Source organism: Micropterus salmoides, unplaced genomic scaffold (genome assembly GCF_014851395.1).
Source record: "Micropterus salmoides isolate LMB-PRFRI ecotype aquatic unplaced genomic scaffold, ASM1485139v1 Ms_hic_scaffold_19, whole genome shotgun sequence".
Taxonomy (NCBI): Eukaryota; Metazoa; Chordata; class Actinopteri; order Centrarchiformes; family Centrarchidae; genus Micropterus; species Micropterus salmoides.
In genome coordinates, this window is record NW_024041039.1 from 5,629,132 (window position 1) to 5,640,772 (window position 11,641).

The 11,641-nt window shown below is 39.3% G+C and overlaps 1 protein-coding gene and 1 pseudogene across 1 annotated transcript; both read right to left on the reverse strand.

The window, feature by feature from the left end:
* Positions 1–357: 357 nt before the first annotated feature.
* On the reverse strand, positions 358–7,951 carry LOC119910457 (annotated as a pseudogene).
* A 1,135-nt stretch (positions 7,952–9,086) lies between these two features.
* LOC119910458 (protein Hikeshi-like) lies at positions 9,087–10,386 on the reverse strand. Its single transcript, XM_038729083.1, has one exon. It carries the CDS (start codon positions 9,946–9,948, stop codon positions 9,352–9,354), a length of 597 nt encoding a protein of 198 aa, XP_038585011.1. The 5' UTR covers positions 9,949–10,386; the 3' UTR covers positions 9,087–9,351.
* Between the last annotated feature and the right edge of the window lie 1,255 nt (positions 10,387–11,641).

Consider the following 11,641-nt stretch of genomic DNA (forward strand, 5'->3'; position numbering starts at 1 on the left):
GCACATCATGATCATACCTTATGCATACTGAAGGCAGGGTACAGTTTTAAGTATGGTATGCAAGTTGTTGAAAGATTGTTGAGGACCTGCTTGAGATGATTAATTGTTGTTATGGATTGTATTTTACAAGAATTATATTACTGTAAATTTGTCAGCTACTGAAGGTGTATGAAGCAGTGGCTTTAATAAATAATGTTACATGTCCGTCATAGTTCAAGAAAATAATTTAACTGATTATAGGATACATGGACTAGGCTAGTATAGCATATTGAGAACATGTTCAGAAATTGCGTTTTAATGAATTGTATTTTAGAAAAATGTACTTATTTTAAAATTGTCATTTTATTTTTTTGATAGTGCATTGACTTTAATAAATGCCACATGTTGTAAGGCCATCTTTTGTCTGATCCATTTATATGCTAGAAATTTTGAGTTATTTTTATTTTGAATTGTAAAAAGTTTAAATCATTAGCTTACAGCAGTGTTATACTGTAAAACCAAACAAACAGTATTATACAGTATTGCTTATATTCAATACATTACACATTCAGCACATTACTGTAATATTTTTTACAGTAATAAACAGTTATTGATTACAGTAGTTACACTGTAAAATAACTGTTTCATGCTGGCAACTGTAGCTGCCAGTATTTTACTGCAATTTAAATAAAACAAAATTTGTTACAGTGCAGGTTTGCACTGGTATCTTTAGCTTTTTGTTTATTTATCTCCTTAGTGCTATTCTGTAACTTGCTGCTATAACATGCACATTTCTCCCCCAGGGGATAAATAAATAAAATAAAGTTTAATCTTATCTTAACTACTGATTTACTTTGAACCCCCGGGGAGGCTAAAACTGAACTTCCTTTCAAAACTCCCAAAATAAACCCTGTGTTTATAACCCTGTGTTTTTTTTTATGTTTATAAATGTAGGAAAAAGACATACGTACAGATTAGTAAGTAAACCAGTGTCAGGGCTTTTATGCAAAACAAATCCTAAAAACAAAGAAAGAGGAATAAAAATAACAAGACATAAGATAATTAAAATTTTATTCCGTAAAGAGATGAATTAAAAAATAAAAGATTTTTCACTTAGATTTTACTTAATCTTATGTGTTTTGTTGACATTGGATTTACATCCTTGTTGTTTTGGGGTCCCATTGTTGTATGTTTCAAAGTCAGCCAATTCGCTCCCCCCTTTAAATATGATTTCTTTCCTTCTGACCTTGTTAAAACCCAATACGTAGAAACATACTGTAGTAGTAACCGTTCCCTTTGTTACAAACGCAAAGCGTGCAAATTCAAAGAAAATGTCAAAACTCAAAAATGAGTATAAATCATTGTTTTTACCCAAAATAAGTAAATATTTTATGGTTTGGATGTTAAATCCACAGAAATGTTATCCTGCAGAGTGTCAAACTTCCTGTTAGACCTCATTCATGAATAAAGCTAATAAATTAAACAATAAACAAGTTAAAATAATTTTTAAAGTAATGAAGTATGAAGGTAATAAAACCGTGTTTAGTAAAGTAAACTGAGTATTAGGATTAGGTTTTACTGAATTTAAAAACAGTGTCATACATTGAGAATCATGTTCAAGCTGTGTGTGTTTCCACCTTTTATGGCGGCATCATTGCTTTGAGATTTGGTCTCTTTTGAAACTAGAAATAAAGAAAAACGTTTACATGTATTCCACATTTCATAACATAGCAAAAGAAGCTCTTTTCATTTGTCTTACAAAAATGATTTTCAGTCACCTTTAGGTAGATCAAGGAGAGAAGTAATTATTACTTAGTGTTTCGTGATTGTAGGAAAATACAGAGTTTACTCTGCGATGAAAAAAAAAAAAAAGCTTAGAATTCAGGTTTGGTTTTAGGACAGACTGCAAAAACTCTCACTGAGCTCCCACAGCTTCTTGGCCACAGCGTCGTCTCTCGCCTTCGACTTCATGTTCAACAGTGGCGCACACTGGGTGAAGTAGTGGCCGCTGAGGTGCTCGATGCCTTCCTCCAGGGCACAGTGGAGCGTGGTCTGAGCTCCGGAGTCAGCATCCACAAAGAAAAGGAAGATGATGGGTGTCATGATAAGTTTCCACCAGAAACCAGAGTAACGACCGATCTCTGTCTTTATGGCCCCTGGATGAAATAAATAAATAAATAAATTTGTCAGAAGAAAAGATTAAATGTAACAAAGGCCAAAAATAAAAATACTGATCTTGTTTATTTCATCATTAATTTGTTTACTTTTGTAATATATGGACCTATGCTACATACCGCAGCACTAGCTTTATACAAATATGCATGTTACTAGGTCAAATTAATAAAATCCTAAGTTAAATTTTAAGTAATGATACATTTACATATATGGAAGCCCATTTATGTCAGAAAAAAATATTAATGAAATGTTCAATTCAATCCAATACAACTTTATTAATAATCCACAAAGGGAATTTGATTATGGGTTTAAGTGAAAACAGAAAAGTCCCATTTTCTATAGAGTCAGCTGTCAAATATAACCTGCTACAGGTAGCCAAAACACATTAACGAGCAAAACACAGACAGGCTGATGTCTATACTGACCAGGATGGAGGCTGTAGCAGGTGACCTTAGTGCCCTGCAGCCGCTTGGCGAGCTCGTAGGTGAAGAGGACGTTGCACAGTTTGCTGTGGCAATACCTCTGGAAGAGCTGATAGTCGCCGTTGCCGATACCTAACTCTTTCTGAGTCGTCAAAAGGTTAAAATCCACCTTCCCCATCTCGTGTGCTACGGAGGCCACGGTCACCACACGGCTCGGCCCGCTCGCCTTCAGCCGGTCCAGGAGCAACACTGTCAACAGGAAGTGACCAGGTGATTGACGCCAAAGATCATCCCGAAGCCATCCTCCGTCTTTCCACCGCTCATCAGACCTGAAGACAGAAACATCACAATAAACTTACACTTAGGGCTTAGAAATGATCAATTATTTTATAATCACTTCCATAAATTTTGAGAGTGCATGAACACTAGTTAGAGAGCAATCAAAGACGTTTAAATGAGTAGCTAAATGGTTGAAACACCCAGCATCTGCTACTCCAAGTAGAACGCAAACTTGACCAAATCATCCTAAATGTTGAAAGTTGAGCTGTGTGAAAACTGTCAAGGTTCTGGGATGGTTGCTTTTTTTGTTTCACATTTCCTGTTTTACTTTGTAGTTCATCTGCCCTTAGTGTCATAGTCTTGCTTTTACTTCCTTTGTATGTGCTCACTGATGTATCACCTGTGCCTTGTTGTCTTCACCTGTTTATTTAAGTTGCTGTCACTCATTGCTGCTTCATTGTTCATCACTGTTAATTTTTATTCATGGCTGTTTCAGCGTCTCATCTGATGTCTCCCGTCTCTGGATTATTTCCTTGGTTTCCCATGTGTTGTTTGGACTTACTTTATCGGTTTGTGGATTTCTGGATTTCTCACCTGGATTTTGTTCTCTGTTTTTGGACTACCAACTTCTGTCACTTGTAAGTTCCCTAATCTGCTCTGCACCTGTGTCTGTTTTTGGGCCCCAAAACATTGTAAAAATATAAATTTTTACAAAATCAATGACTTTCAGCTGTATATCAAATCAATTCAGATCAACATATTTTAAACAATGACAGGTGGTATCAATGAAAGTGTAAATTAGTTCATTTCACTGGCCCGTGGGGGATAGAAAAGGTTGGAAACCACTGATCTACTGTACATTAACTCACACTGTAAGAAAACATACACCGTATCTACTCGATAAAAAGGAGTCAACAGATTACAAGCAATATAATTAAATTTCACAATGTTTGGTATTAATTAATAATTAATAGTTATCTATTTAATACGAGTAGATTCAAATAGAAAACAGTACACAATTAATTATAACCTAAGCAAAAATATTGAGTTGATTTGAAAAAGATAAACTCCCTAATGTGTAAATAGTCCTAATAAATAAATAAATAAATAAATATATATATATATATCAATGATATATAATTGAGTATTAACCATCTACACATAAGGAAGATAGCATGAGCAGCCGACCCAGGATACTGGCTAGGTAGGGGACCCTACATGGCCGCAAATGCCTTGTCATTTGCTTGTAGACTTGACCATACAAGGGAATTGCTTTCAATACATCGGTCATTGATCAGTGCAGCCGAAGTTATCAAATAAAACAGGCACTTCACTCCTGGCTGACCGGCGTTGTTGATGAGCAGATCCAGCCTGGACTCAGACTGGAGGAAGCTGTCAGCAAAGGAGCGAACAGACTTCAGACTGGCCAGGTCGAGCTGCATGAAGATCACCTGGCTGTTCCCCGTCTCCTGATCACAAGGAAAACAAGGAGAGAGTTAGAAAACTTTGAACACTTAGTTTCCTGCAATCCCCACTCTATTTTATTCTACTCAATTTGATCATGTCAGGAGATATTTAGAAAGCTGATATAGATGCATGGGCAGATTAAATTGGCACGAATAACTGCGCATCATCAGCATAACAATGAAAATATAATCAGCTTTGGGTAACTGTGTATATGTAATGTATATGTATACAGAAGAGAAGAGGACCTAGGATGCACCCCTGAGGTCCACCAGATGTAACTGTGGAAAAGTCATGTTGTAACACAACAATTTATGGGGAAAATGTGTTTTTTACTGATTGATGATCATAACTGTCTAAACAAATGGGGTATATTCCTTGTAATTTAAGCTGTTTTTTGTCTTTACCTGGATGATTTCCTGGATTGCGGCCTCAGCTCGCTTTCTGTCTCTGCAGGCCATGATCACCCTCGCGCCCCTCCTGGCCAGGTTCATCGCTGTGGTCTTACCGATGCCGGTGTTTGCTCCTGGAGAGGAATGATAGGATCATGGACAGTTTTTTTTTTATTAGCCATGCTAGCAACGTTGCTCTACAGATGACAAAGGTAAGGTAACTTTCCAAAGTTACAAAAATGTAGTAAGTTTGGACAAACGGCACCTTCATTAGTTTTCTTTTATGTCTATGTTTAATTATTTTACTACTATATTTAGTTTCCCTTGCTTTTATATATACAGGTGCTGGTCATATAATTAGAATATCATCAAAAAGTTGATTTATTTCAGTAATTCCATTCAAAAAGTGAAACTTGTATAATGTATACATTCATTCCACACAGACTGATATATTTCAAGTGTTCATCCCTTTTAATTTTGATGATTATAACTGACAACTAATGAAAACCCCAAAATCAGTCTCTCAGAAAATTTGAATATTATGAAAAGGTTCAATATTGAAGACACCTGGTGTCACACTCTAATCAGCTAATTAACTGAAAACACCTGCAAAGGCCTTTAAATGGTCTCTCAGTCTAGTTCTGTAGGCTACACAATCAGGGGGAAAACTGCTGACTTGACAGCTGTCCAAAAGACGACCATTGACACCTTGCACAAGGAGGGCAAGACACAAAAGGTCATTGCTAAAGAGGCTGGCTGTTCACAGAGCTCTGTGTCCAAGCACATTAATAGAGAGGCGAAGGGAAGGATAAGATGTGGTAGAAAAAAGTGTACAAGCAATAGGGATAACGGCACCCTGGAGAGGATTGTGAAACAAAACCCATTCAAAAATGTGGGGGAGATTCACAAAGAGTGGACTGCAGCTGGAGTCAGCGCTTCAAGAACCACCGCACAGACGTATGCAAGACATGGGTTTCAGCTGTCGCATTCCTTTTGTCAAGCCACTGAACAAGACACAGCGTCCGAAGCGTCTCGCCTGGGCTAAAGACAAAAAGGACTGGACTGCTGCTGAGTGGTCCAAAGTTATGTTCTCTGATGAAAGTCCCAGAGTCTGGAGGAAGAGAGGAGAGGCACAGAATCCACGTTGCTTGAAGTCCAGTGTAAAGTTTCCACAGTCAGTGATGGTTTGGGGTGCCATGTCATCTGCTGGTGTTGGTCCACTGTGTTTTCTGAGGTCCAAGGTCGATGCAGCCGTCTACCAGGAAGTTTTAGAGCACTTCATGCTTCCTGCTGCTGACCAACTTTATGGAGATTTAGATTTCATTTTCCAACAGGACTTGGCACCTGCTCACAGTGCCAAAGCTACCAGTACCTGGTTTAAGGACCCCTGTTCTTAATTGGCCAGCAAACTGGCCTGACCTTAACCCTATAAAAAATCTATGGGGTATTGTGAAGAGGAAGATGCGATACGCCAGACCCAACAATGCAGAAGAGCTGAAGGTCACTATCAAAGCAACCTGGGCTCTCATAACACCTGAGCAGTGCCACAGACTGATCGACTCCATGCCACGCCGCATTGCTGCAGTAATTCAGGCAAAAGGAGCCCCAACTAATTATTGAGTGCTGTATCATGCTCATACTTTTCATGTTCATACTTTTGTGATTTTCATTAGTTGTCAGTTTTAATCACCACAATTAAATGAAATAAACATTTGAAATATATCAGTCTGTGTGTAATGAATGATAATATCCAAGTTTCACTTTTTGAATGGAATTACTGAAATAAATTAACTTTTTGATGATATTCTAATTATATGACCAGCACCTGTACTACGTCACCTGACTTCCTTCTTTGCTACACCATACAGCCACTAGAGGTCGTAATATGGGTCACAATAAGCTGCTGCTCAACCATCTTATATGGTTGCTTGTCTGGTGAGGACAGGCTGGTTGAGGGAACATCAGTCTTTAGAAAATGATGTAGCATGATGAGGTTTCCTGTCCTTATTTGAAGATAAATTAATCTACTACCAAAAAGGAAAGTGACATCAGCGTGAATTCATTATCTTGGGAACAGAACATTTTCCATCCACTTTTTTTCAGCGCTTTCAACCACATCTTACAGTCTTCATCATCAAAGGGAACTGGCACACATGTAATCTCTGACCAAGACATGTTTGAAAGATTGTTTTTCAAATCCTCATGGCAGCTGCAGTTGTTCGAACATTTCCATCTTAAATTATGTTATCTAAATTCCCTTAGTGTCAAACTCCTTTTGGACTCAAATCTGAATGAACAGGCTTGTTCAGCAGACAGAGTGTGTTTAGACAAAAGAGTAGAAGTTTCTATCCGCGTTCGTCATCCTTTGTTCCACCATGAAAACAAACTGGTCTCCACTGGAATCTGTTATAACCAACACATTTAAGCTGAAGTCAGCTGCTTTTCTCTGTAAAACTACAAACGTTTTACAGCCATCTGTCAATCTTGCAGATGGATATTTTATTGGTACATGCAGAGATACATTTTGGACCCAGTATGACCCCTAAGCTGACATAAATTAGACCACAAGATTTTGTACCAGGGCCTGCATCTGATTCCATTTTTTGCTTTAAAAAGGCACACATAAGGGATGACTTTATTCATGGTTAATAAATAATTTACCTTCAGATCACATGCCTGAGCAGGACCAAAATCCACTTATTAACAACTTGCTAAGCATTAATTCAGGGATTACTACATTTACAGCATTCCTACCAAACTGAAAGGCTAAACACCAGGCAAAGGCATCTTTTAAAACCATAAACCCAACATTTGTCAGAAAAATTCTTTATTAACCACAATAAAGCCATTAGCTGCAACTTAAAAAGGACGCCTTATTACAACATGGTACCATATGGGGTTATAAATAAGGGTTTTTGTCTCAAACATGTTTTCTCAGTCAGACTCAGTATTCAGAAGCTGTTTTCAATGTGCATGTTGCAATAGTGAACACGCCCTTTAAAAGAGTTATTACCCCATAAAGGCAGCTTGGCCTGCAGCCTGTGAACTCACCAGTGACAATGGCAGTTTTCCCATGTAACTTTGCAGTAGATTTACATCGGGGCAACTTGAAAAAAGTCATATGAAGAAGAAAATAACCTCCGACTAACACAACTCCGACCAGCAGCAGCTCCAGCATCATCCTGACTAATAAAAAGTGCAGCTGTTTACATGTGAGCAGCTGCAGTGTGTGTGTGTGTGTGTGTGTGTGTGTGTGTGGACTCATTTTCCTGCCTTTATGTAACAGCTTATCTGCTGTAGCAGCAGCTCTACACCCTTTCTCCCCTGACAGCCAATCGCTCTCTCCTCTGACTGTTAATCCAGTTCATAATAAACAACAGTTTCTCACTTCCTTCAGCTTCTTGCACCAAAGCTGTGCTGGAGAGATCAGATTACAGCGGACAGGCTGGTATTTTATTAATAGGAAAAACAGGAAGGTGATTTTAACTTTATATGAAAAGGCTAGTTTTGTCACTTTAAGGTGAAAAGCACCAAGTAAAACTAGATGCAGAGTGATTTCTTGCAGCCGCTACATGTTGACACGATCTATAATTAAATTAAGCAGATTAATCTTGAATTGCATCACACCTACAGTTACAGAAAGACATGTCAAAAGGTTAAATGTTTAAAGGAAAGCTGCAGCGCCGCCTTGTGGCCTTAGACAGCATTACGGTGGAATTACAGTACATGTAAAGTATTTTTAAGGTCAAGCAGGCCTTTAAATTGTATATATGCTCTTCTTTGCTCTCTTTCCTGTTTTAATGTTTGTCTAAATGTTGTAAATGTGCTTTTGCTTTTATTGTCATGTGTACACAGGATGTTCTATATAAGTATTATTGTAGACCAGAACCACTGAAAATCCTCTTCTTGTTGTTGCAAACCTTCCTGCAGACATGTAAAACTCAACAGAGGCATGTTTTAGACTAAAGAAACTGAAACCAAAGACCAAACCTCTAATCAACGATACTGAAAAGTTAAAATCAGGTCTGAAATTCCTGGAATAAGAAAATCCATTCTAGTAATAAAGTGGAATTTCTGTAGTTTGTTCAGATAAAGAAGCAAAAGTTGCCAAACATTCCCACGTTCCACCCTCATAATGACATTTTACTGCTTTTCCTCAGCTGATGGGGTTTGCTCAGAAGGAGTAAACATTTGATTGGATGGTGAGATGCAGTTGAAGGTTTAACAAACAACTTTTTTTGCAACCTTGTTTATAATGAAAATAATACTTAAAGGCTTTCTGGTGATGTAACCTTATCCTGACAATTAAAAAAAGGAAATCTAAACTGGAAATAAAGCAATGAGATCTTGGTTGAAAGTTATAGAAACAAGTTAATTGGGTTTTTGTTGGAAGGTTTCTTTGTTTTATTCAAAACATACTGAGAGGTGCAACAGATTGTGACCACGTGTTAGAAACAGTTTTCTGTAGAAATTGAAGTATCAGAGATTCTGTAGAAATTGAAGTATCAGAGATTCTGTAGAAATCGAAGCAGCGGGGCTGGATGACAACTGGCACACTTTTATGTGAACCGGTGGAAACTTCCCAGGCAGATTCATCTTTGGTCAGAGTTTAATGTCCTCCACCAGAGTCTCTGCTTTCATTAATTTTTCCAGAAGTTCGGGTTCTGTGCCATCCGCCTCTGGAAGTTTTCATACCACTTGAGGACGCAGCTGGATGGGATGTAGGTCTCCGTGGGGTTCGGCGTCATCTGCGCCTGCGACATGGCGAAGGACGAGGCGAAGTTGTACAGACTGTCCAGCATCTTCTGAGTGAACTGCAGGAAGGAGTCCACGGTGGACACGGCGGCGCTGGACACCGGGATCTGCTGGACCAGCTGCTCCAGAGCCTCCACCGACACCCCGACCTGCGCCACGGAGGGGGACGTGTTGGAGGCCATCATGCCGAACGGGTGCGCCCCTCCCTCGCCGGCCTTCAGCCCGGAGATCTTAAAGATGGCACTTGGCTTGTCGTTGGTGATGAATCCGAGCAGCTGCCACACCGGGACCCCGCTCGCCGGGTCAGGGAAGGAGAAGTACACGGCGCCGCCCATGCCGTCGGGGAAAGGCACCGTGCCCAGCATGAACACCACCACATGGTTCACGTTCTCAAAGTCCGGCAGGTTGAACACGAACTTGTCCGAGGCGACCTGCACCGCGTCCGTCTGCACCAACCTACCGGCGACCAAACAACCGAACATCCCTGCCGACTGCTAGCCGTTAGCCTCGGTGTTAGCCAGCACGCTGTAATGTAAACACGATTAGCTTCAGCTTAGCCTGCAGGCTAGTTTTAGTGTAGGAGCCCGAATCACTGATGAACTCAACGGAACTTGTTTATCCGGTAGAAGGCTGAGGAATGAATCCCACCGCAGCAGCTGAGATAGTTCATGAAATCAGCTGTTAGGGGCTGGTAGAAACTTCTAGTACTGTCTCGCATGGTAATACTGCCCGCTCTGGATCTGCTGCTCGGCTATCGACACATCGTCCTGGGTAGTAGTAACTCTGGGATGTTGTGTCCCATATGTTTCTCTCTCTGCTGTGGACATTTTCGGCTTTTTATATAACTACAGCAATAAACATATATAAACTACAGCAAAGGAGTTGTACCAGGGAGACATGCCGGAGGGCAAAAGAGTTGTGGTGGAGTTTTGTTGTTGGCAGTGTACACGCTCGATGATTCGTTAATTGACAGCCAAGAAGAAAGCGGGAGTAAATGTGTTAACCGGAAGTGAGAGTTCTTTGCACTTTAAAACAAATTTTTTTTGATAAAAAATGTTCTTTCTTTAAATATAACATAACTTTTAAATTTTAGGTTTACAGTAAATTAAGTCCCTCAAAACACATTTACAGCAGGAATGCAACGTTTTTCACAACATTTTATTACTTATATGCCAATTTGTTTCTTACAATTCTTGCACACGGACAAGGTTGAGTTTTGAAAATTCCAAACAAACCCCGTGTGTTTTACTTTGAAAACGGTGACGGATGTGTTCTTTTGTGATTTCCGCCGTCTTGACGCCGCCTCTGTCAGCGGGTCGCTTCAGTCTCTGGCGGCTCAGCTGTTTGTTCGGTGACATTTAGAGCATCTAAATAAACTGAAATAAACTTTCTGCTCGTGTGTTTTCTGGGCTGACACTTTTCTGTACGGATTAACGACTTTTCATCGACACTAACAGGTAAGCATCCCCGTTTTTATCTCCGTTTGTCCCTCAACTTTTGCTTGTTAGCTTTCCCGGTTAGCCACCCGATGCTAGCAGCTAGCGATGCTGTTTGGTTTTTAAAGCATGAATGAAGAAGCTTTTCCAAGTTTATTTTATAGTTAATTGCTTTTTGTGGGCTGACAGAGACAGGTTGTTTATTTATACCAGCTGCTGCCACATTTTAGTACATGCTGTCCTCATTAGTGATGCATTTGTATAGTCTTTGTGTCTCAACAGGAGAATGTTTAACTTGCATGTTACTTGGTTAATAAAAAATGTATGTGGCATGAAGCAGTCAGATTCAGGCTGGAGCCTCTGAGGGTTTTGGGGGTAGATGCTGCAGCTCTGCAGTAAGTTACACAGAAAATGCATGAGATAGAAACAAACAGGACTTTAATGTGACAGAAAGAGAAATACAGGATTTAATGTGACAGAAATAGAAAATACAGGAGTTTAATGTGACAGAAATAGAAAATACAGGAGTTTAAGTGACAGAAATAGAAAGTACAGGAGTTTAATGTAACAGAAAGTGAAAATACAGGAGTTTAATAAGATAAGAAAGTGAAAATACAGGAGTTTAATGTGACAGAAGTCTTGACATTTGGTTTGATGCTGTACCTACATGTTAGTTTTTAACCTGATAATAAATCAATACATAGTAAAATGTGCCCAAAAGCCAATCTGATATTGTAGT